The sequence below is a fragment of the Molossus molossus genome, unplaced genomic scaffold, assembly GCF_014108415.1.
Source record: "Molossus molossus isolate mMolMol1 unplaced genomic scaffold, mMolMol1.p scaffold_m16_p_2, whole genome shotgun sequence".
Lineage (NCBI taxonomy): Eukaryota > Metazoa > Chordata > Mammalia > Chiroptera > Molossidae > Molossus > Molossus molossus.
In genome coordinates, this window is record NW_023425355.1 from 62709703 (window position 1) to 62735883 (window position 26181).

Sequence of the window (26181 nt, forward strand, 5' to 3'; positions counted from 1 at the left end):
CCAATCATGTCCTGTACTACCTTAATAGTTCTCACAACTTGCCAGAGACGCTCAAGTGTAAGGCCAACTTCCTCCTCCTGACCCCCAGGAACCTCTGGCTGCTCTTCCTCCTCCTCAATCGAAGACTTAGTCATCTCCACCAGATCCTCGTCAGTTAAGGGATCCGAATGTGTCTTCAGCAGCTCATTCACGTGTTCTGGATGATACTCACCCTCCTCAAGGATCTTCTGGAACGTGTTGTTCACGTAGTCCTCTGCTGCAGGCTGGTCAGCAGAGGCAGCTTCTCCATGGAGAACAACACTCCATATGATACCTCTTCTGGAACTTCTAGAACCAACCCTTGCTTACCTTGAAATCCATGAAGAGGGTCCTGGTTGAGGTTTGTCCGCCGTGAAGTGCTGATAGAGCTGCCTCGCCTTCTCCTGGATGACCAGTGAATCCAGTGTAATATTTTTCTTGCGGCTGTTGCTGATCCAGACAGCTAGGGCAGACTCCGTTTTCACTATGAACTTATTATGACTTGTCACGATGCGCTTTGCTTCCTTGTTGAAAGAGACAGTAGCTGTTGCACGGATGTTCTTTTCATCTTTACGGATGGAGCAAACGATAGACTCATTCAAGTCATAATGGCGGGCAACCTCTATGATTTTCTTGCCATCTTTGATCATATCCGAGTTTCACCTTCTGGATGGTAAGCATCTTCCTCTGGTGCTTAGTTTCATCGTCAGAAGGCTTAGAAGAAGCAGCACATTTAGGAGCCATCGTGGGGCTTAGATAAAGTTCTCAGAAATCGCAAACACTTACAAGAGCAAAGATGCTTTTGATGCATAGTGATGTAGGAGCATGTATGAGAGAAACAAACTTGCATGAGGCTGAGCCAATCATTGGCCAGGATAGGAAGAGGATAGGATAGCCAATCAGTGAACAGAACGCTCTGATTGGCTTGGTTTCACCACAACTGATTTTTTGGAAAAAAATTATCGCCCACACACAAGGAGTGGTCGAGCAGTTGCACCTGGCTTTGAAGGATTTGCAGGGGTGCTCGAATATGTAGGCCTAGTCCATACGTACAGCAATTTTCATTTTAATTGTAATACAGGGGTATATAATTGACTCAGACAACCGAGCACGCGCTGTATCATTTTCACTGTCTCGATCAACCTTTTAATGAATATATTTGAAAAAACCATGATAGAGTGAAGCCGCGAGAGTCAAAGCGTGAAGTGGTGAGGGATGACTGTAACTTGTTCCAAAAGAACAGTTTAATTAAATTTTTTCTCCTGTATAATATCGGGACAGGGCAGACTAATCCTTTTTATACCTATCTTCTAGGGAAAAAATTCCCTGAGTTTTCTAATCCTATATTTTCATTGCTCAGGTAACTTTTAGGAGAGAAAAAAAGAATTTTGTTCTTATAACAATAATTAACTCAAAGTAATTATATATAAGGTCACTGATTTGTGTAGTAAGAGTTTAAGGTTGAAGTTGTTCACTGACATGGTCAGAAATGGATGCTTCACAGAAAAGCAGTTTGAAGCATGTGGGTGCATAGGGTGTGTTTTGGAATCAGAGCAAGAATACAAGTGTTGTGGAATTTAAATGAGTTCTAAACTTGGTTGTAAGTCAAGAGTACAGTTGACTTTAGCAAGGTGAGCCAATTTGTTGGTCTTTAGAAGGAACAAGGTAGAGGCTGCCAGAAGAGTTATTTTAATTTCAGGGCTACCACACTAAGACCTTTGTTTTTATTATTTTTATGATTGTGATTATTATTATCAATCCTCACCTGAAGATACTTTTTTTTTCATTTATCTTCAGGTAGAGTGGGAAGGAGAGAGGGAGGGAGAGAGAAACATCCACATGAGAGGGACACATCGACTGGTTGCCTCCTGCACGACCCCGACCAGTGCCGATAACTGAACTGCAACCGAGGTCCATGCCCTTGACTGGACTCGAACCCGAGACTCTTTGGTTCACAGGCCGACACTCTAACCGCTGAGTCAAACCAGCCAGGGCCACACTAAGACCTTTAAAAGGAGTCATTAGCCTGAGTAATTTTTATCTATCTTACAGTTGATGTAGGTAATAAATATTCATTTCTTAGGAAATTGGAAATCAGAAACTAGGAAGGAGGGCAAAAGGAACAAGCAGGATAGACTTTCTCTTGACTGTTTGAATTTTTAGTGCTCCCTGCTCCTGATAGGCTAAAAAAGGGAGTAAAAGAATGGCTCTAGAGCTTAGTGTACTCATTGTCCCTTAAAGACTTAACTCATGTTGGTCATAGCCATATTAGAGCTTCCCCAGAGAAATTTTGTTTCCTCTTTGTAGGTGTCCACTGAGAAATCAGATGATTTGGATTCAGACTTGGGCATTTGTTATGTCTTCTAGGTGGAAAATTAGTTGTGCGAAGTTCGATATGTGGTATCTTAAAAGAGTGGTACTGTATTAACACGAACCTTTTCTAACTCCTCGGATCTCATAGGTTCAACTAGTTCGCCTTGTTGGGATGATGCTCCTGATATTTGCCAGAAAGGATCAGTGGCAGTATATCCGTGATGTTGCTACAGAAACGGTTGGAACTGGAATCATGGGGAAAATGGTGAGTGCCTTTGGAAATGAGCTTGATTATTATGTATATACCTGTGAAATTCAATTACTATTTGTATCTTTGTACTAACTGTGAATAATTACTCTTGTCAATAGGGAAACAAAGGTGGGGTAGCTGTGAGATTTGTATTTCACAACACTACATTTTGCATTGTCAATTCCCACCTGGCTGCCCATGTGGAGGACTTTGAGAGAAGGAATCAAGATTATAAGGACATCTGTGCACGAATGAGTTTTGTGGTTCCAAATCAGGCCCTCCCGCAGCTGAATATCATGAAACATGAGTGAGTAGTTAAGTCTCCTTTAGCCTTGGAATGGTGGCGCTGAACAAAGAATAAAAGTGTTGAGAAAGTAGAACTGTGAAGAGTAAAGGATTACCATTTAGGAATGGGGTTACAGAGAAGAGAGGATTTGGAGGAATAGCAGATTCATTTTGAGGCAGAGAAATTAGATGCTATCAGAGGTAAAGGTTAGTTCTGTTAGAGGGCACCTAGAGTAACACAGGAGGGATCTATTGATTGGAGTCAGTTTTTATTGTTTTTTTAATGATAAAATAGAAATGTTTATTGTAAATGTAATAAAAGATAAAATTAAAAGTAAAAATCCCTGATTTCTTATCCTCTGTTCTCCCCAGCCAATCCTTCTCTCCAAAGGAAACCACTACTAACAGTTTGGTGTGTATCCTTCTAGGTCTATGCTGTCCAATACGACAGCCAGTAGCCATGGGTGGCTGGGGTCCTGGAAAGCAGCTAGGCTGAACTGAGATGTTCTATAAGCATAAACTATACAGGGGATTTCAGCGATTTGGGAAAACATGTAAAATATCTAAAAATTTTAGTATTGGTTACATGTTGAAATAATAATTTGAATGTATTAAGTTAAATGAAATTTATTGTTAAAAGTTATTTTCACTTGTTTTACTTTTTAAAGGCAATGACTAGAAATTTTACAATTATACTTGTGATGTGCATTGTATTACTTTTGAATAGTGCTGTTCTAGACTTTTCTCTATTCACATACAAACACATTATATGGGACTATATTATGCTGTCATTGTCAATCTCTTTTCAAGCCAGTATATATAGATCTACATTGTTCTTTTAGTAGCTGTGAATCATTAAGAATAGGGATGGTGGAGATTTCAAGACCCCAATGGATCAATATGAGAGAAGGTTAGTGAAGAATGGGACTTAATAAGGATAGAAGCAGAAATCAATTGAGAAATGGATTGGGTGGTAGAAAATGATTAGTCGTAAAGAAACTAATACTGGTAATTGAAATTCTGAGAGGATGATGTGGTTTAGAATAAGTGGTTTTAAATGGGAATTGTAGGAAAATAAAAGATAATCTTGGGATATTAGAATCAATAGAGAGTAGGGTAATTGAGAAAAGAGTAGGGAAGGATAGTGATGTTGGCCTGTTTCCATATTGTCTCAACAATTAGGATCAGCCTTGGCTGGTTCGGCTCAGCAGTTAGAGCGTCGGCCTGTGGACCAATTAGTCACAGGTTTGATTCTGGTCAAGGGCATGTACCTTGGTTGAGGTTTGTCCCCAGCCCTGGTTGGGTCGTGCGTGAGGCAACCAGTCGATGTGGCTCTGTCACATTGATATTTCTCTCTGTCTCTCTCTCTCTCTCCCTCCCTCCCACTCTATCTGATAATAAGTAGAAAAATATCCTCAGGTGAGGAATAAAAATTAAAAACAATTAGGATCATATGAAATTCTGTTTCACGGTGATAAAGTCAAGGCCTTGACATTAATGGTCATAAAGTTGCCCTGAAGTTCCATGAAATTATTTTCCCAAGATTCAAGAAATTTTGTGTTGCACTTAAGATTGGCAAAGAGATTCATTCAGTGCTTGAGATAGTTCACAGGAGAATCCATTTTAGTATGGTAATTTCAAGGTCCCACCTGTGGGGTTCTCAGCACATCTAGGGGCCTGTTTATGTGATTGGGAGCCTCAGGATCTCATGGGAGCATATGGATCCCAACATATTCCATTCTATTTTCTTCCTTTGGAGTGTGAATCTAGGGCATGGATAGATAGATTGGCTGCAGCAAAGAGCCCTGGGCCCACTTTTCCTAGTGAGCCCTGACTGGGATAGGTATCATTCAGACCATGCAAACTTTAGCGGAGAGCCTGCGCAATGTCAAGGCTCATAGAGGTAGAAAACGTTCAGATTCTCCTCCCCTAGAGACCTGGCAAGCAGCCAAGCAAAATTTTGAAGCTAGTCCAGCAAATAAACTACATGCCTCTCAGGCAGTTAACTCCTGGGCTTCTGAATCCCATATATGCACTGTATTATTTGCCTGTCTTTGTTCTTCATGTTTGGCGGGCCTATCCTCCTGCTTATTTTTTGTTTATTTGTTTTAATCCTCACCCAAGGATATTTTTCCATGTATCTTCAGGTAGAGTGGGAGAGGGGAAGAGAGAGAGAGAAAGCAACATCGATGTGAGAGAGACACATTGATTTGCTGCCTCCCACATGACCCTGACCAGGGCCGGGGACAAACCACAACTGAGGTATGTGCCCTTGACTGGAATCGAATCCGTGACTCTTCGGTCCATGGTCTGAAGCTCTAACCGCTGAGCCAAACCAGCCAGGGCCTCCTGCCTATTTTGTAATCTCTAGTCCCTCTCAGTTGTTGATAGTGCTGGCCTGCAGAGGATAGTTACAGCTTCAGCCCCTTAACAGATAGTGATAAACAAATCCTTATCAATACCCATTTTTCTTCCCTCTGTTCTCTGATTGATTTTTATGCTAATTATGGCTACTTCTGTTCATATATTTCTTGATCCTCAGTGTTGTCATCTGGCTGGGAGATTTGAACTACAGACTTTGCATGCCTGATGCCAATGAAGTGAAGAGTCTTATTAACAAGAATGACCTTCAGAGACTCCTGAAATTTGACCAGGTAAGTAAAATTTCATTTTATAGGTACTTTCCTAGATAGCAGATAAAATTGTTAGGTTTATGAATTAGACCGGTGAGAGGTGTGTCTTACTCTAGGAATAGATGGAAAGGTGTCATTGTTTAGAGCAGTGGTTGTCAACCTTCCTAATGCCACAACCCTTTAATACAGTTCCTCATGTTGTGGTGACCCCCCCAACCATAAAATTATTTTTGTTGCTACTTCATAACTGTAATTTTGCTACGGTTATATCTTAGGCGACCCCTGTGAAAGGGTCATTCAACCCCGAAAAGGGTAGCGACCCACAGGTTGAGAACTGCTCTAGAGAATCAGTGTGGCTACAGTGTGATGCAGTGAATACACACAAGGTTTATAGTGCTTTTATTAAGCACCTAGATGGCAGGAGGGGAGAGATTAACTGAAGAATGTATATGCATATATGCATTACCCATGGACACAGACAATAGAGTAGTGAAGGCCTGGGACAGGGTGGGGAACCCAGAGGAGGAAGGCAATGGGGGAGATCTGTAATACTCTCGACAATAAGATAAAAAATTTTCAAAGAGTAAATATAAGGGTTATTCATTAAGTCTTTATCAAGAAGAGATTTGTGTCAGTGAGTTGGAGAATGGGTGGGATGAATTAGAGAACACTTCCTGGAGGAAGTGGGCGTTCGGCCATGTTGATGTGGTTTGGCAGATGGAACAGGGAAAGCTGCTCTGTGATTATTTGGCAGGCTCAGTAACAGTTTGGAGGTAAAAGAGGGAGGCCCTGGAAGGGTATTGAGAGGCACAGAAAAGAAGTTTGTCTGGGACAAATAACACAGACTGTGGTTTAATGGAAACTGATTGAGAAGTTGGGGCTAGCTGGATTACAGTTGTTAAAACTTGTGGGGAAACCCTTGATTCATAACATTTATATAAAACTTGATATTCCAGAATCTAGTTTTCTGTAAATTTGCCTCAGAACCTAGCATATGACTTGAATTTTTGTTTCAGCTATGGATACTGGATGCTAAAAGTGAATGCTTCTTATTAAGGGAAGAAAATGTTTCGACCCGATTTGAATGTCTTTAAATCCTTCCGTGAGACTTTTGACCTTCTTACATAATCAAATTTCAGGTGTTTTGCAGTAGAATGGTTTTTATGGTGAGCCTTTCTTGGCTGTGTCTTCCTTCACATTGAGGTTGGCTGGCTAATTTCTTTGCATGGCTTCCTCTGTTCTGCCTCCAAAGGGGGTTCAGTTGGAATAAATTCTTAGTTGTGTATAATTCTGGTTAAATATTTGAGTAAGGTTAACTTCCAAAACTATCTGTAGCTATTCACTGAATTTGACTTTTGGAATTATCCATTCAACATTTGTGTGCTTTTTTAAAGTGTAAAGTTGTGATAGATGGTTCTTGTCCAACTTCAGGGAATTTAACATTATTCATATTCCATTTTTCCATTTTACCTGACCACTATTACCAATAAATAATTAGAGATGTGCTCATAATGAACATCCTATCTGTTGGTGAGTTTGGGTACTATGGAAATGGTATAATTTAATTCATAAAGTATAGAAATTTTATTTATATACTCTTACAGTGACAAAGGCTGTGGAACTAGCTACTTAGAAATGGCCAATCAACCCGATTGTCACTTATATTAAGATGGTGTTACCCTGCTTATGTGATGATTCTTTCTATTTCTAGCTAAATATTCAGCGCACACAGAAAAAAGCTTTTGCTGACTTCACTGAAGGAGAAATCAAGTTTATCCCCACTTATAAGTATGATTCTAAAACAGACCGATGGGATTCCAGGTAAAGTAGCAAGAACCTCCTCATGGAGTAGCTTAAAGCCTGATCTTTCTGTCCCTCCATATTGGTGAAAGGGTAGGGATTTTTTAGGTCATGCCAGAAACAGATAGAAAAGACCTAGTGGCTCAATGCTATTACAGAAGAGTTTTTAATTCATGTGTACTCAAAGGTGAGTGTATATCTATCAAAAGTATAACTTCTATATCAGAGCTGTTGAAGTTTTATGGGCTGTCTGCAGTACCTTATTTCTGTCACCCCAGCAGACTTGCTTAGATTTTGACCTTCCTCATCTCACCCCAATTTCCTTACCTATTGCCCTGCTCTGTTTTTTTTTTTTTTTTTAATCCTCACCCGAGGCTATTTTTCCATTTATTTTCAGATAGAGTGGGAGGGACAGACGGGTAGAGAAAGAGAAAAATGCCAATGTGAGAGATACACACCAATCGGTTGCCTCCTGCATGACCCCGACCAGGACCAGGGACTGAACTGCAACTGAGGTACAGGCTCCTGATTGAAATCGAACCCACAACTCTTTGGCTGATGCTCTGACTGCCAAGCCAAACTAGCCAGGGCTGTCCTGTTCTCTTTTTTTTCCAAACTGTTTCTTTTTTTTTCTTCCAATCTTTATTAATTTATTTTGATTGCAGATGTTTCTCCTTTTCCCCACCTAGACACCCTCCTCCCCATCCCCCCCAGCATTGTTGTTTATGTCCATTGGTTATGCATACATGCATGTAAGTTCTTTGATTCATTTCATTCATCCACCCTGCCCCCTCCTCTGAGGTTTCTCAGTCTGAACCATACTCCTTTCTATATCTCTGAGTCTATTTCATTCATCAGCCCACCTTGTTCATTATATTCCACAAAGTGAGATCATGTGGTATTTGTCTTTTTCTGATTGGCTTATTTTGCTTAGCATAATACTCTTGAGGTCCCTCCATGTCGTCTCATAGGATAAAAGATCTTTCTTTCTTACTGTTGCGTAGTATTCCATTGTGTATATGTACCATAGCTTTTTTATCCACTCATCTATTGATGGACACTTGGGCTGTTTCCAGATCTAGCAACTGTAAATAGTGCTGCTATGAATAGGGATATATATATTCTTTCTAACTGGTCTTTCAGGCTTCTCAGGGTATATTCCTAGAAGTGGGATCATTGGGTCAAATGACAGATCAATTTTTAATTGTTTGAGGAAACCTCATACTGTTTTCCATAGTGGCTGCACCAGTCTGCATTCCCACCAGCAGTATACTAGAGTCCCCTTTTCTCCACACCCTTGCCAGCACTTCTTCTTTGATGATTTGTTGATGGCAGCCATTCTGGCAGGTGTGAGGTGATATCTCATAGTTGTTTAAATTTGCATCTCTCTGATGATTAGTGACGTTGAGCATTTTTTCATATGTCTCTTGGCCATTTGTATGTTCTTTTTGGAGAGGTGTCTACGTAGGTCCTCTGCCCATTTTTTAATTGGGTTCTTTGTCTTCTTTTTGTTGAGTTGTATGAGCACTGTATATATATTTTGGAAATTAACTCCTTATCTGACGTATCATTGGCAGTTATGCTCTCCCATATAGTGGATTCTCTTTTCATTTTCATGGTTATTTCTTTTGCTGTGCCGAAGCTTTTTAGTTTGATGTAGTCCCGTGTATTTTTTCCTTTGTTTCTGTTGCCTTAGGTGATGTATCAGTAAAAATACTGCTGCGTATGATGTCTGAAATTTTGTTGCCTGCCTTTTCTTCTAAGATTTTTATGGATTCATGAGTCACATTTAAGTCTTTCATTTATTTTGAGTTTATTCTTATGTATGGTGTAAGTTGATGGTCTAGTTTCATTTTTTTTAATGTAGTGGTCCAGTTTTCCCAGCACCATTTATTAAAGACACTGTCTTTACTCCATGGAATGCTCTTGCCACCTTTGTCAAATATTAATTGAGCATAATATCTTGGGTCAGTTTCCAGGGTTCCTGTTCTGTTCCATTGATCTATATGCCTGTTCTTGTGCCAGTACCAGGCTGTTTTGATTACTGTGGCTTTGTAGTATAACCTGATATCCGGTATTGCGATCCCACCTACTTTGTCCTTCTTTTTCAAGATTGCTGTGGCTATTTGGGTTTTTTTTTTTTTTTTTTGGTTCCATATGAACTTTTGAAGTATTTGTTCTAGTTCTATGAAATATGTCATTGGTATTTTGATGGGGATTGCATTGAATCTATAGATTGCTTTGGGCAGTATGGACACTTTAATGTTAATTCTTTCAATCCATGAACAAGGTATGTGCTTCCACTTTTTTATATCTTCCTCTATTTCTTTTTTCAATGTCCTGTAGTTTTCTCGAAATAGGTCCTTTACTTCTTTGGTTAACTTTATTCCTAAGTATCTTAATTTTTTTGCCACAGCGGTAAATGGAATTGTTTTTTTAGTTTCTCTTTCTGTGAGTTCATTGTTGGAGTATAAGAATGCTGTTGATTTCTTGACATTAATTTTATATCTGCTACCTTGCCAAATTTGTTTATTAAAAATATAGATTTTTGATGGAGTCTTTAGGGTTTTCTATGTATACTATCATGTCATGTGCAAATAATGACACTTTCACTTTCTTCTTTCCCATTTGGATCCCTCTTATTTTTTCTTCATGTCTAATTCCTGTGGCTAAGACTTCCTGTACTATGTGGCAAAAGTGAGCACCCCTGTCTTATTTCTGTTCTTAAGGGAAATGCTTTTAGTTTTTTCCCATTGAGAATGATGTTGGCTATAGGTTTTTCACATATGGCCTTTATTATGTCAGGATATGATTCTTCTATTCCCACATTGCTGAGTGTTTTTATCAGAAATGGGTGTGGGATTTTGTCAGATGCTTTTTCAGTGTCTATTGATATGATCATATGGTTTTTAACTTTCATTTTGTTTATGTGGTGCATTGCATTTATTGATTTGCCAATATCATACCAGCCTTGCATCCCTGGGGTGTATCCCACTTGGTGAATAATTTTTGTTAATGTATTGCTGGATTCGATTTGCTAGTATTCTGTTCACGATTTTGGCATCTATGTTCATCGGGGATATTGGCCTGTAGTTTTCTTTCTTTGTAGTGTCCTTTTCTGGTTTTGGAATTAGAATTATGCTGGCCTCATAAAACGAGTTTCGAAGTCTTCCTTCTTCTTGAATTTTTTTGGAATAGTATGAGGAGAATGGGTGTTAGTTCTTCTTTGAATGTTTGGTAAAATTCCCTCGTGAAGCCGTTTGTGCCTGAGCTTTTCTTTGCTGGGAGAGTCTTGATGACATCTCAATTTCCTTAGTTGTTATTAGTCTGTTCAAGTTTTCTGTCTCTTCCCAGTTCAGTTTTGGAAGACTATGTGTTTCTAGAAATTTGTCCATTTCACTTAGATTGTTCAATTTTGTTGCCGTATAATTGTTCATAGTATTTGTTGACAATCTTTTGTTCTTGGTGAGTCTAGCCAAGGGTCCATCAGTCTTGGTTTTCTTTTCAGAGAACGAGCTCTTTGTTTCATTGATCTTTTGAATCATTTTTTGGTCTCTATATTGTTTATTTCTGCTCTGATCTTTAAGATTTCTTTCCTTCTCCTTGCTCTGGGGTTTTTTGTTTGTTTGATTAATTCCAAGGTCTTTAAATTGTGAGGTTAGATTGTCAATTAGAAATTTTTCTTGTTTCTTGAAGTAGGCTTGTAGTGCTATGTACTTCCCTCTCAGAACTGCCTTTGCTGCATCCCATAGATTTTGTGTTGTTGTGTGTTCATTTTCATTCGTTTCCAGGAAGGTTTTAATTTCTTCCTTGATCTCCATGGTAACCCATTCATTGTTCAATAACATGCTATTTAGCCTCCATGTTTTCAAATGTCTTTGCATGTTCTTGTTGCAATTGACTTCTAGTTGCATGCCATTGTGATCTGAGAAGATGCTTGATATGATTTCAATCGTCTTGAGTTTGTAGAGACTTACTTTGTTTCCTATATGTGGTCTATCTTTGAGAATTTCCTATGTGCACTTGAGAAGAATGTGAATTCTCCAGTTTTAGGATGTAATTCTTTGTAGATATCTATGAAATCCATTTGATCCAGTGTGTCATTTAGAGTTTCTGTGTCCTTGTTCATTTTTTGTCTAAAGGATCTATCCAGTGTTGTCAGCAGGGTGTTGAAGTCCCCTCCTCTGATTGTATTGCTTTCGATTTCTCCTTTGAAGTCCTCCAGAAGATTTTAAATGTATTTTGGTGCTCTGATATTGGATGCATCTATGTTTACCAAGGTTATATCTCGTTGTTAGATAGATCCTTTAAATATTATGTAGTGGCTCTCTTTGTCTTTAGTTATGGCCTTCATTTTGAAATCTATTTTATCAGATATGTGTATTGCTATCCCAACTATTTTTTTCTCTCTGCATGGAAGATTTTTTTTCATCCCTTCACTTTCAACCTATGTGAGTCTTTTGTTGTGAGGTGGGTCTCTTATACACAACATATATATGAGTCATGCGTGCTTTCTTTTATCTTTATTGTTGAATGTATTACAGATATTCCTCATTTTTCCCTTATTGACCCCCTCTTCCCCACTCCTGCCCCCCTCCTGCCTTTCCCCACACTGCTGTCTGTGTCAATTGGTTATGCATATATACATATAAATTTTTGGGTTTATCGCCCTGGCCGGTTTGGCTCAGCGGTTAGAGCGTCGACCTGCGGTCCCGAGAGGCCCGGGTTCGGTTCCCGCTAGGGGCGCGTACCTCGGTTGCAGTTTGTCCCCGGCCCTGGTCGGTCGTGAGGGTGGCAGCCACTTGATGTGTCCCTTTCACGTCGATGTTTCTCTCTCTCTCTCTCTCTGTTCCTGTCTCTCCCTCCCACTCTACCTGAACAAAAGGGGTAAATCCTCGGGTGAGGATTAAAAAAAAAAAAAATTGGGGGGTTTATCTCCTCCCACCCCCAGCCCCCTTCCCTTTGAGGTTTGTCAGTCTAATAACCAATTTTTACTTCTTAATCTCTTCACCTTTTTCACCCATTCCCCTAACCCCCCTCCCATCTGGCAACCAAGAAAATGTTCTCTGTATCTATGAGAATGCTTCTGTTCTGGCTGTTCATTTTGTTTGTAGATTCAATTGTACATAGATATGTATTCATTGCCATTTTGTTTGTTCATATTTTTTATCTTTTTCTTCAAGAAGACCATTCAACATTTCATATAATGGTTTGGTGGTGATGAACTCCTTTAGCTTTTTCTTGTCTGGGAAATTCTATATGGCCATCAATTCTAAATGAAAGCTTTGCAGGATAGAGTAATCTTGGTTGCAGGTTCTTGCTTTTCATCACGCTGAATATTTCTTGCCACTTTGTTCTGGCCTGCAATGTTTCTTTCGAGAAATCAGCTTATAGTCTTATGTGAACTCCTTTGTAGGTAACTAACTGCTTTCCCTTGCTGCTTTTAAGATTCTCTCTTTGTCTTGAACCTTTTGCATTTTGATGATGATGTGTCTTGATGTGGGCCTCTTGGGGTTCATCTTGTTTGGGACTCTCTGTGCTTCCTGGACTTGTATGTCTGTTTCCTTCACTGAGTTAGGGAAGTTTTCTGCCATTGTTTCAAATAGGTTTTCAATTTCTTATTCTCTCTCTTCTCCTTCTGGCACCCCCAAGATGCGAATGTTGGCACGCTTGAAGTCGTCCCAGAGGCTCCTTATATTAGCCTCCTTTTTTTGGATTCTTTTTTCTTTTTGCTGTTCTGAGTGGGTGTATTTTGCATCCTTATATTCCAAATCGATGGTTTGCTTCTTGGCTTTACCTACTCTATTATTGAATCTGTAAATTGTTCTTTATTTCAGTTAGTTCCTCCTTCATTTCTGACTGTGCATTCTTCATTTCTGACTTCTCCTTTTTTATGCTCTTGAGGTCCTCACTAAATTCATTGAGGTTCTCACTAAGTTTATTAAGCATCCTTATAAGCAGTGTATTGAACTCTGCATCTGTTAGGTTGCTTTTCTCCATTTTGCTTAGTTCTTTTCTTGGAGTTTTGTTCTGTTCTTTCATTTGGAACCTGTTTCTTTGTCTCCTCATTTTGACTGCCTCCCTGTATTTGTTTCTGTGTATTACTTAATGAGAGGTATGGCACTAATTGAGACCAGATGCTGCTTGTTTGAAAGAATTTAGGAAAACCTGAAGCAGGATCCAAGACAGGCCAATTTTATGGTAAAGCAACCCTCAACAGCTTGGGTGGGCCTGAAAGTTGGTTGGGGTGGGGGCTCAGGGAATCACCAGGGCAGGGCCAACAGTGTGAGCCAGGTTGCTGGAGTCCCAGATATGGCGGCTGTCAGCCCCCCTAGGGGAGGGTTCACCAGAGGATCAAAGGCCTCTGATATGGATCAAAGGCCTCTGTCCAGGAGAAAGCCGCCTCTCCAGTCCTTGCCCTAATACCAAACAACTCAGTTCTTCCCCATATGTCTCTAGTGCCTTTCAGGCTGCCTCCCCCACCGCATTGGAGCCTGGAGGGTGTGAGTCCGAGTAGGTCTGTGCGTGGGCCCTTAAAGAGGAGTTGCCTAGGGCTCCAGCTACCTCAGCCTCCCTCAGCCTCAGTTCCCACTGGTTTTTCCAGCCAGAAATTATGGGGACTTCTCTTCCTGGAACTGAAACCCTAAGCTGTGCGTTTGGTGTGAGATGGGGACCCCTCTGTCCTCAGGGAGGACCTTCCCAGCCGAGGTACCTTTCTAATTTTTTTCCGCCACATATGGGTGTGGGACCATCCCATCATGCCTCCACGCCTCATACCAGTCTTGATGTTGCTGCTTCTTTAATTTCACAGTTGTATGACTTCCATTCAGTTTAATTTCAGGCGGTTTAGAATAATGATTGTTCTGTAGTTTAGTTATAACTTTGATGTGGTTGTAGGAGGATGCATTACTGTGTTTACCTATGCCGTCTTCTTGACCAGAAGTCCTTGAGTCATTCTTTCTTATCCAGTCAGCTACTCTGATTTTGATCGAAGTGTTCAGTCCATTTACATTTAAGGTCATTATTGTATGTACTTACTTATTGTCATTTTTGTTTATTGTGGTTATGTTTTTCTTCCTATGTCTTGTACTAATTACAGCAGTCCTTTTAACATTTCTTGCAGTGCTGGTTTGGTGCTAATATATTTCCTTAAATTTTTTTTTGTCTGGGAAGCTCTTTATTTGACCTTCTATTTTGAATGATAGCCTTGCTGAATAGAGTAGTCTTGGATTCAGATCCTTGTTTCTCATGACCTTGATTACTTCATGTCACTCCCTTCTGGCCTGTAGTGTTTCTGTTGAGAAGTCAGCTGAGAGCCTTATGGGGGTTCCTTTAGGTAACCTGTTGCTTATCTCTTGCTGCCTTTAGGATTCTCTCTTTGTCTTTAGTTTTGGCATTTTAATTATTATGTGTCTTGGTGTGGGCCTGTTTGGGTTCTTCTTACTTGGGGCTCTCTGTGCTTCTTGAACTTGATTTCCTTCTTCCTTCACCAAGTTAGGGAAGTTTCTGTCACTATGTCTTCAAATATCTTCTCTAACCCTTGCTCATTTTCTCTTCTTTTGAAACTTCTATAATGCGAATGTTGTTACATTTCCGTAGTCCCACAGTTTTCTTAAGCTATCTTTCTGTTTTTTCTTTTGGTTTTCTGATTGGTTGGTTTTTTTCCACCCTCTCTTCTAATTCACTGATCCAGTCTTCAGTTTCCTCTACTCTGCTGCTTATTCCTTCTAATGTGTTCTTTATTTCTGCTATGTTGTTCTTCATTTCCACTTGGTTGATTTTCAGTGTTTTTGCATCTTTACTCATGGAGTTGAGCTCCTTACTCATGCTGTTGAGCTTCCTCAAGGTCATGGCTCTGAACTCTATCTCTGATAACTTGCGTAACTGTATTTCATTTATCTCATCTTCAGTAGCATTCTCTTGTTCTTTCGTTTGGGATTTGTTTCTTTGTTTCACCATTTTGGCTGTCTTGGTGGATTTTAGAGCCTGCCAAATTTTCCCTGTGGGTGTTGGTGTTCTGCTGTTTGTGGCTCCCTCTATTGGGTTGGGATGAGTGTGGGAGGACCCGTGTTATACACCACTGTCAAGTCTTACTTTCCTGGGTAGATTTGCAAGTCTAGGAAAGGTTCAGTTATCCTCTAGCTTTTTTGCCTGGACTTGTTAGTCTCAGTTACTTGATGAGCCTTGGTTTGTAGCCCTGAACTGAATAAAAAAACTCCCTTAGGTGTTCAGGGTAAAAGGATTTCCAGAGGGTGGGGCAGATGCTGGTTGTTAATGAGGCTCAATTTGCATTCCCCTGGCCCAGCTGGGTGGGGTAAATCTCGGAGGGAGGCACTGCTGCTTCTCTCTAGGGCTTTCGGAAGGGATTCTCCTAGTAATATGGCCACCGTCCTGTGATGACCTGACTCAGCAAAAAACTCTCAGCGCCCTCCAAATTCCGAGTGTCCCCACAGAGTTCCAGTCCAGTCTGTCCTCTCTCTCCTAGAGCCCAGGGTGAGTGGCTGTAACTAGTTTAGTGCTCTGTCCTGGCCCTCTGAGCTGTGGAGCCGGCTTGGGATTTTAACCCCAAGGGAACTGCTCATAGCTAAAACAGCTGTGTCTGTAGGCTTCTATCCCACCCTCTCTTGCCTCCGTAGATCCTACCCAGCTGGATTCGGTGTGTCTTTTTTCCTGTCCCTGGTTATATGGGTCCTTTCCAGGTGCTTTACTCTTGCTTTTCCCAACGATTTATTTTTATTTTAGTTGTAATTCCAGTTTGGTCTTGTGAGATGGTCTGTGTAGCTTCCATTCACTCCGCTGCCGATTTGGAATCCCCCTCTTGGATATTTCTAAGTCAGAATGCCTCAGAGACCATGCTGCTCCTTCACTCACACCTCTTTATTTCTTCTGCCTTCTCACCTAAATGCCAGGTTTTCATAGTAATTCCACAGAATGAACCACAAGAAAAAGTTCTTGTTATCTCAGTTTTGAGATATTAGGCAATGTTGGGTAAGCTATGTAAAGGTGAAACCACACAGCTGTGTTCGGATTCGTTGTCTCACAAAATCAAAGAATGGGTTCACGGACAAAGGGTAAGTGAAAGAAAGTGTATTTGAAAAATAGACGGGCACCCCACAGTGGGGAGGGGACCCAAGTGTCCAAACTGTTTCTTAATTGTTTGACTCACGATACCAGAAGATGAAACAAAGAGCCTTAAAAGTTCTAGCACAATGGTCCTCATCCTGAGTATACATTAGCATTTCTTGGGGGTACTTTAAAACATACTGATACCTGGGCCCAACATCTGCAGTTGCCAGAGAAAGCTGAGACCCACTGTCTGGGGCCCCTTTGATTTCCTAATTACCTCTAGTCAAGTGCCATTGTCAGTACATGTCTGGTAACTGTTTCTCTTCTACTTATTATCTATTTGTTTCCTATGGTTTCCTAGCTAGCTGAACCCAGAAGCTTGAAAGAGAGACTCCCTGGGCATATTCAGAGAGCTCTAGGGTGGGTGGGAGGAATCTGTGCTCCACAGGAGCTGGTCAGAAAGTGAAAAGTGACACTGACAGAAGATCTGTACACTTGGCCTTGTTTCTTCCACTCACCTGACTTGAGAGTCAACTGAAGAGCTACTGATAAGAACTTATTTGTGTCACCTTCTGGATCAGGTGTACAAGTTGTTGCTTATTTTAATAGAATGACGAATGGGCTTTTTCTCTACCCTTGGTAATCTGTGGGCTCTTATGTGTTCAGACTTACATCCTTAGATATTAGTTCATTTCTATTAGAAGAAACTAGACTTGTTCATAAAAATCCAGGTTTAAAGGAGAAATCCAATTCCTCATCTCCAGAGATTTAACCCAGTCTAGGATTATAGGATTGGATTTTTAGATTTTATTGTATATCTGTTGTGAAGTATCATTGCAATTTATAGAGAAAAGAAACAGTAAGTGTTCTGTATATAATCCTGACCTTGTGAGGATATTTTAAGAAGCTACTATTATACTTTCCCCCAGGACAATGTTATTGAAGATGTAGTCCCAATCTAGGAACACTGTTTATTCATTCATTAGATAAGTGTTCATTGAGCACCTACTTTGCAACAGATACTGTGCTAGGGGCTGGGAATTCAGTGGCAAACAAGCAGACACAGTCCCTTAACAGAGCTTGCAATATATTAGGGGTGATATAGTTGATGTTGTTAAGGAGAAGTATCCTAACCCATGTTTTGAACCAATGTGGTAAGTATTACATTCTTGTATGGTGTGTTCTCATTATAATCCCTTTCTATATTTGCAGTGGGAAATGTCGGGTTCCAGCCTGGTGTGACCGAATTCTTTGGAGAGGAACAAATGTTAATCAGCTTCATTACCGGAGTCACATGGAACTGAAAACAAGTGACCACAAGCCTGTTAGCGCCCTCTTCCATATTGGGGTAAACACGTGTTTATTTATTCGTTTGTGTGTTAAGTAGCTATTCTTAGAGCATTATTTAGAAACAGACAGATCAGTATTTCAGTGAGCCATAAATGTTTTCATAACCATTGCAGCATTGAGAATTTAGTACCTTCGATCCTCCTAAATGCTGTCTATATGGCTCTTACACTCCAGGCCTTTTAGTGACACAGATGTTTCTCATTCTGCATAACGGTGGGGTAGTAACCTTAGCCTCCTAAAGTCCTTATACATCAAAAAGAGAAGCTAGGTGTGTTAAAAGATGAGTAGCTTTTCTTCTGATAAATAGTAGAGTTGAAGCATTAGCAAAGAAGTTCCAGGTGGAGTGGTGGGGACAGCAGGAGCAAAAGCACAGACTGGTCAGAATATAACCAAATTTGTATATACTGTAAGTATATTGTTAACCCTACTGTGAAGTCTTCCCATCCAAGAACACAGGTTTTACATTTTTCTTTAACTCTGTTGTACCCTGGGCTGGATTAATGGCCAGTTATTTAACTTTTTGTCTCTGTTGTGAGTAAAATTTTTTTCACATTGTATATTCTAGCTGCATGTTATTAATATGCAGGTTATATCTTGTGATCATCTTGATTTATTGCAGCTAGTACATTTAGATTATTTCTCGTAGATTTTCCAGACCTGTGGTCATGTAATCTGTCAGAATCTATATAGTGCAGTGCTTGATAGGATGGACATTATAGCTTCACTGCTTAAATTTACTTCCCAGCTCAACCACTTCCTGTGTAAGCATGGAAAATTTATGTTACATTCCTACGCCTCAGTTTTATCCTCTACAAGATGGGGATAAAATAGTACCTACTTATGAGGATTATTAAGAGAATAGTTACTTTCTTCTGTGTATATGTCAATTTGGGGGGCTTCTGAGATAGGCTATCACTAATGTCTTATCCTACTTCTGTCTTAAAGGGAAGTGAATTTGAGACTTTTCTTTTATGTACAAAATTAGTTCTTCATCTTAGAATAGATTCTAAATTTTATTGAGGCAATCATGACTTGACTTTTGTACATTTTGAAATTTTAAAATAATAATGAATAATAATAGTAAATGTTCATCAAATAGTAGCTAGTATGTGCCAGGGACTATGCAAGGCAATTTACACACATCTCATTTAGTCCTTGTAATAATGCTTTGAGTTAAATATTTTTCATTTAACAGATGAGCAAATGGAGAACCAATGCATTTAAGTAACTTCTTTAAGAGCATTCGGCTAGAAGGATTGTTGAAATTCAAATCTTACCTCTGTTTAACTCCCAAGCCTATAGATACTCTTTTCATTATCTCACAACACTTCTGTACTAAAGAACTTACTGGCTATATATGCCTTCAGAAACTACTTTTAGCCCACCTAATTTCTAGTTTGTATTTGTAGGCTACCCTGTTTTATTATTTGAGTTCTCTTAATCCATTTTTTAAAGGATGTCTTTCCTGAAACACTTTTTGATTTAATTAGTTATGTTTGACTTTTTTGTTCGTATTTCTTTTCAGAACCTTGGCCTATTTGTAATATTCCATATATATTAATTCAGAGCTCCCAGCAGGATATTTAAATGTTTTCCATGCTTCCTGTATATTTTAGTGTATCTTTGATAAAGGTCTATCTTTCTAGATTTTTGTTGTGTTTTTTTTTATCCTCACCTGAGGACATTTTTCCATTTCTTGTTCAGATAGAGTGGGAGGGAGAGAGAGAGAGAGAGAAACACCGACGTGAAAGGGACACATCGAGTGGCTGCCACCTGCACGACCAACCAGGGCCCGGGACAAACCACAACTGAGGTACGCGCCCTTAGCGGGACCTGAACCTGGGTCTCGCTGGACCGCAGGCCGACGCTCTAACCACTGAGCAAAACCGACCAGGGCGTTGTAGTTTTTAATACTTTTTAATTTAACTTAATTTAATACTTCTTAAATTAACACAAAGATAAAGTGCTTTATCTTTGAAATTAAAAATATTTAAGCATAATGTACAGATGAGGCTGAAGATCTTCAATTCCTGTTCTATCCCGTTTCCCCGTTTGACCAAACCCCAACTCCTGAGCTAGGCCAACTACCCTTATGAATTTATCTTTCTAGACCAGCACTGTTCAACAGGTCTTTCGGTAATGATGGAAATGTTCTACATCTATCCTGTCCAGTACAGTAGCTACTAGCTACAGGCAGCTATTGATCACTTGAAGTCTGGCTAGTGTGACTTAGAGAACTGAATTTCAATTCTGCTTACTTTGAAGTAATTGAAAGGTCCCCATGTAGCTACTGGCTATTACATTGAACAGCACAGTTCTAGACCTTTGCATATGCTTTGTTCACCCACAGACAATATAGTATTGTTTTGCATGTCGGTGTGTGTATATCATAAATGGTCTCATGCTGTATGTGTTGACCTGCAAATTGCTTTTATTTTTAATGCAATGGTATGTTTTGGAGAGCTCTCCATGTTATTGCATAAAGATCTAGATCATTGTACTTTTTTCTTAATTCCTAATTTTGTCAATAATTTCCTTTTTTGAAATGGATTTCTCAGGTGGTGAAATTCTATGGTGTTTTCCCCTTCTTTATCCTTAATGTGCCATTATAGGCTGTGATCATGATAACCTGATGAGAATCTTTTCTTGTATTGAGTAACCATCCCGTTTTGGACTCTTAGGCATGCTTAGAGGCTTTAAAAACCACATATTTTTGCCACCATTGGCATCAATGACTGTTAACAAAGGGACCAAGCACTCAATGGCCAATTAACTTCAGAAGACTTGCTGTGGGCTGGCTGAGATTAAGCTGAGATAGGGTTCCCACCCTCCCGTTTGGTAAAGGGATCTGTTGCATTGGTTCTCAGTCTTTGGTGGATATAAGAATTGCCTGGAGAGCTTTAAAAAATGCTGATGCATGGACCCCAGCCCCAGAGATTTTGATTAGTAGGCTGAGGTATCTGCATTTTTAAGACCTACCTGAGTTGATCCTGTTGCACACCTGGTGTTTTGGAAAGAGTCTTACACTGGAGGTCCAGGTATCAACCTTTGGTATTAGCTGTGGCACTGAGTAGCTTAGAATATCTTTTTGTATCTTGATGTTATCAACTATAAGAACAAAAATCATTGCTTTGGTAGCCTCACATGTTGTTGTGAAAATAAGATGACACATGTAAAATACTTTTTGAAATAAAAAGCTGCAAAGTTTTGTAAAAGTGTAACATTCCTTTTAACCTGACACTGGAATATAGACCCTAGTGACACTAGTGATTGCTTGTTCCTCAGTTCTCAAGAGTTATAGTTCAGATATATAAAAACCTCCCCAGTCTTCAAGATGTTTACTCACCTTTGATGTTCTTATTTATTTTTTTAATTAATTATTTATTTTTGTTACAGATGTTTCTCTTTTTTCCCCTATTGACACCCTCCTCCCAATCCTGCCCCACCCCAGCATTATTGTCTATGTCCTTGTTTACATATACATGCGTAAAAGTTCTGTGGTTTATCTCCTCCCTCCCCCCACATCCACCTCTTCTGAGGTTTGTCTGCACCCCACTTCCATCTCTGGGGCTATTTGTTCCTCAGCTTGTTTTGTTCATTATACAGTCGGCCCTCGTTTATCGCGGTTAATCAGTTCCAGACCTCTACCACGATAGATGAATTTCCGCGAAGTAGGATTCTTTATTTATATACACTCGTCCCTCACCACTTTGCACTTCAATTTCGTGGCTTCACTCTATCGCAGGTTTTTCAAATATAGTGAAGCAGTAAAAGTCAAAGTGCGAAGTGGTGAGGGACTACTGTATTCCACAAATAAGTGAGATCATGTGATATTTGTCTTCCTCTATTTCGCTTGTTTTGCTTAACATAATACTCTCCAAGTCCCTCCATGTCGTCTCAGAGGATAAGAGATCTTTCTTTCTTACAGCGGCATAGTATTCCATTGTGTATATGTACCACACCTTTTTTATCCACTCATCCATTGATGGACACTTGGGCTGTTTCTAAATCTTAGCTACTGTAAATAGTGCTGCTGTGAACATAGAGGTCCATATATTCTTTCTGATTGGTGTTTCAGGCTTCTTAGGATATGTTCCTAGAAGTAGGATCACTGGATCAAATGGTAGGTGTCAATTTTCCCAACACCATTTATTAAAGAGACTGTCTTTGCTCCACTGTATGCTCTTGCCCCCTTTGGCGATTATTAATTGAGCATAATGTTTTGGGTCCATTTCTGGGATCTCTGTTCTGTTCCACTGGTCTATATGCCTGTTCTTGTGCCAGTACCAGGCTGCTTTGATTACAGTGGCTTTGTAGTATAGCCTGAAATGTGGTAATGTGATCCCTCCAACTTTGTTCTTTTTCAAGATTGCTGTGGCTATTCGAGATCTTTTTTGGTTCCATATGAACTTTTGAAGTATTTGTTCTAGTTCTGTGAAGTATATCGTTGGTATTTTGATGGGGATTGCATTGAATCTCTAGATTGCTTTAGGTAGTATGGACATTTTAATGATGCTAATTCTTCCAATCCATGAACAAGGTATGTGTTTCCACTTTTTATATCTTCCTATATTTCTTTTTGCAATGATCTGTAGTTTTCTGCAAATAGGTCCTTTATTTCTTTGGTTAAGTTTATTCCTAGGTATCTTAATTTTTTGCCACAATTGTAAATGGGATTGTTTTCTTAGTTTCTCTTTCTGTGTGTTCATAATTGGTGTATAAAAATGCCATAGATTTCTTTTCTCTTTTTTTTTTATTGTTACATTGGCTGTTGTCTTTTTTTCTTTTTTTTTTAAATCTTTATTGTTGAATGTAAAATGTATTATAGATGTTCCACATTTTTCCCCCATTGACCCCCTCCTCCCCACTCCCGCCCCCCTCCCGCCTTTTCCCACACTATTGTCTGTGTCCATTGGTTATGCATATAAGTTATTTGGATTATCTCTTCCCACCCCCCCCCCAACCCCTTTCCCTTTGAGGTTTGTCAGTCTAGCAATGCATTTGTACTTCTTAATCTCTTCACATTTTTCATCCATTCCCCCAAACCCCCTCCCAACTGGCGACCAACAAAATGTTCTCGGTATCTATGAGAATGTTTCTATTCTACCTGTTCATTTTGTTTGTAGATTCTATTGTTGATAGATATGTATTCATTGCCATTTTGTTTGTTCATATGTTTTATCTTTTTCTTTAAAAACACCCTTCATCATTTCATATAATAACGGTTTGGTGGTGATGAACTCCTTTAACTTTTTCTTGTCTGGGAAAGTCTTTATATGGTCATCGATTCTAAATAACAGCTTTGCAGTATAGAGTAATCTTGGTTGTAGGTTCTTGCTTTTCATCACTCTGAATATTTCTTGCCACTCCCTTCTGGCCTGCAAAGTTTCTTTTGAGAAATCAGCTGACAGCCTTATGGGGACTCCCTTGTACGTAACTATCTGCCTTTCTCTTGCTTCTTTTAAGATTCTCTCTTTGTCTTGAACCTTTTGCATTTTGATGATGATGTGTCTTGGTATGAGCCTCTTGGGGTCCATCTTGTTTGGGACTCTCTGTGCTTGCTGGACTTGTATGTCTGTTTCCTTCACCAAGTTAGGAAACTTTTCTTCCATTATTGTTTCAAACAGGTTTTCGATTTCTTGTTCTCGCTCTTCTCCTTCTGGAACCCCCAAGATGTGAATGTTGGCACGCATGAATTTGTCCCAGAGGCTCCTTACACTATCCTCATTTCTTGGATTCTTTTATCTTTTTGCTGTTCTGATTGGGCATTTTTTGCTTCCTTATATTCCAAATTGATGGTTTGCTCCTTGGATTTACGTACTCTATTATTGAAGCTGTGTAAATTATTCTTTATTTCAATTAATGCCTCCTTCAATTCTAACTGTGCATCCAAGATTTCTGACTGGTCCTTTTTTATGCTCTTGAGGCCCTCTCTAAGTTCACTGAGGTTCTCACTAAGTTCATTGAGCATCCTTATAAACAGTATTTTGAACTCAGCATCTGTTAGGTTGCTTATCTCCATTTCGCTTAGTTCTTTTCTTGGCTTTTTGTTCTGTTCTTTCATTTGGGACCTGTTTCTTTGTCTCCTCATTTTGATTGCCTCCCTGTGTTTGTTTCTGTGTATTACTTAACAAGCGGTATGGGGCTAGCTGAGACCCGATGCTGCTTGTTGGAAAGAATTTAGGAAAAGCCTGAAGCAGGATCCAAGACAGGTCAATCCTATGGTTAAGCAAGTGGCAACAGCTTGCGTGGGCCTGAAAGTTGGGTGGGGTGGGGCGGGGCCTCAGGGAGTTACCAGGGCAGGGCTGCCAGTGTGAGCCAGGTTGCTGGAGTCCTAGATATGGTGGCTGTCTGCCACCCCAGGGAAGGGCTCACCAAAGGAACAAAGGCCTCTGACAGCACGTTTGTCCCGGAGAAAGCCCCCTCTCCAGCCCTCGCTCCAGTGCCAAACAGCTCAGTTCTTCCCTGTATGTCTATGGTGCCCCTCGAGCTGCCTTCCCTCCAAGCTTAGAGGGAGAGAGTCCAATAATTTTGCGCGCGGGCCCTTTAAGGAGCTGCCTGGGGCTCCAGCCACTTCAGCTTCCCCGAGACTCAGTTCCCGCTGGTTTTTCCAGCCAGAAGTTATGGGGACTTCTCTTCCTGGCACTGGAACCCTGAGCGGGGCACCTGGTGTGGGACGGGGACCCCTCAGTCCTCAGGAAAGACCTTCCCAGCCGAGGTATCCTCCTGATTTTTATCCGCCACACGTGGGTGTGGGAACCAGCCCATTGCGCCGGCGCCTCTGCAGCCGCCCCTCCTGCCAGTCTGGATGTGGCTGCTGCTTTAATTCCGTAGTTGTAGGACTTCCATTCAGCTTGATTCCAGGTGGTTTTGAATGATAGTTGTTCTGTAGTTTAGTTGTAACTTTGATGTGGTTGTGGGAGGACACGATACCGCGTTTACCTACCCCGCCATCTTGACCGGAAGTCCACCATCGATTTCTTGACGTTAATTTTGTATCCTGCTACTTTCACAAATTCATTTATTGAGTCTAGTAGATTTTTGATGGAGTCTTTAAAGTTTTCTACGTATAGTATCATGTCATCTGCGAATAATGACAGTTTCATTTCCTCCTTTCCAATTTGTATCCCTTTTATTTTTTCTTCCTCTCTGATTGCTGTGGCTAAGACATCCAGTACTATGTTAAATAAGAGTGACAAAAATGGGCATCCTTGTCTTGTTCCTGTTCTTAAGGGAAATGCTGTTGATTTTTGCCCATTGAGTATGATGATGGCTGTAGGTCTTTCTTATATGGCCTTTATTATGTTGAGATATGATCCCTCTATTCCCAGATAGCTGAGCGTTTTAGTCAGAAATGGGTGTGGGATTCTGTTGAATGTTTCTTCAGAGTCTACTGATATAATCATATGGTTTTTATGTTTCATTTTGTTTATGTGGTATATCACATTTATTGATTTGCAAATATTGTACCAGTCTTGCATCCCTGGGAAGAATCCCACTTGGTCATTGTGAATAATTTTTTTAATGTGTTGCTGGATTCGATTTGCTAGTATTTAGTTCAGGATTTTTTGCATCTATGTTCATCAGAGATATTGGTCTGTAGTTTTCTTTCTTTGTAGTGTCTTTTTCTGGTTTTGGACTTAGAATTATGCCGGCCTTATAAAACAAATTTGGAAGTCTTCTTCTTGAATTTTTTGAAATAGTTTGAGAAGAATGGTATTAGTTCTTCTTTGAATGTTTGGTAAAATTCCCTCCTGAAGCCATGTGGACCTGGGCTTTTGTTTGCTGGGAGAGTTTTGATGACATATTCAATTTCTTTTGTTGTTATTGGTCTGTTCAAGTTTTCTATCTCTTCCCAGTTTAGTTTTGGGAGACTGTGTCTTTCTAGAAATTTGTCCATTTCTCTGAGATTGTCGAATTTCTTGCCGTATAATTGTTCATATTTGTTAACAATCCTTTGTATTTATGTGTTGTCAGTTATTATTTCTCCTCTTTTATTTCTGATTTTGTGTTTTTAGATTCTCTGTCTTTGTTTCTTGGTGAGTCTAGCTAAGCATCCATCAATCTTGTTTATCTTTTCAAAGAAACAGCTCTTTGTTTCATTGATCGTTTGAACTGTTTATTTGGTCTCCATGTCATTTATTTCTGCTTTCATTTTTACTATTTCCTTCCTTCTACTTGCTCTGGGGTTTTCTTTTTCTTTGCTCTCTAGTTTTTTAAGTTGTGATGTTAGATAGTTTATTAGAGATTTTTCTTGCTTCTTGAGGTAGGCCTGTAGTGCTATGAATTTCCCTCTCAAAACTGCTTTCACTGCATCCCAATGACTTTGTGTTATTATGTGTTCATTTTTATTGGTATCCAGGGAGTTTTTAATCTCTTACTTGATCTCCTCAGTAACCCATTTGTTGTTTAATGACATGCTATTTAGCCTCCATGTTTTCAAATGTCTTTGCATGTTCTTGTTGC

General features: G+C 39.8%; 1 protein-coding gene across 1 annotated transcript in view; it reads left to right on the forward strand.

The window, feature by feature from the left end:
- Nucleotides 1-26181, forward strand: part of OCRL (OCRL inositol polyphosphate-5-phosphatase) — a 75652-nt gene that overhangs the window by 21608 nt on the left and 27863 nt on the right. Inside the window, exons 11-15 of the mRNA XM_036270070.1 lie at nt 2480-2596; nt 2701-2888; nt 5409-5520; nt 7211-7320; nt 17578-17713. Of these exons, the coding sequence (XP_036125963.1) occupies nt 2480-2596; nt 2701-2888; nt 5409-5520; nt 7211-7320; nt 17578-17713 (663 nt within the window). The remainder of the gene's footprint in view (nt 1-2479; nt 2597-2700; nt 2889-5408; nt 5521-7210; nt 7321-17577; nt 17714-26181) is intronic.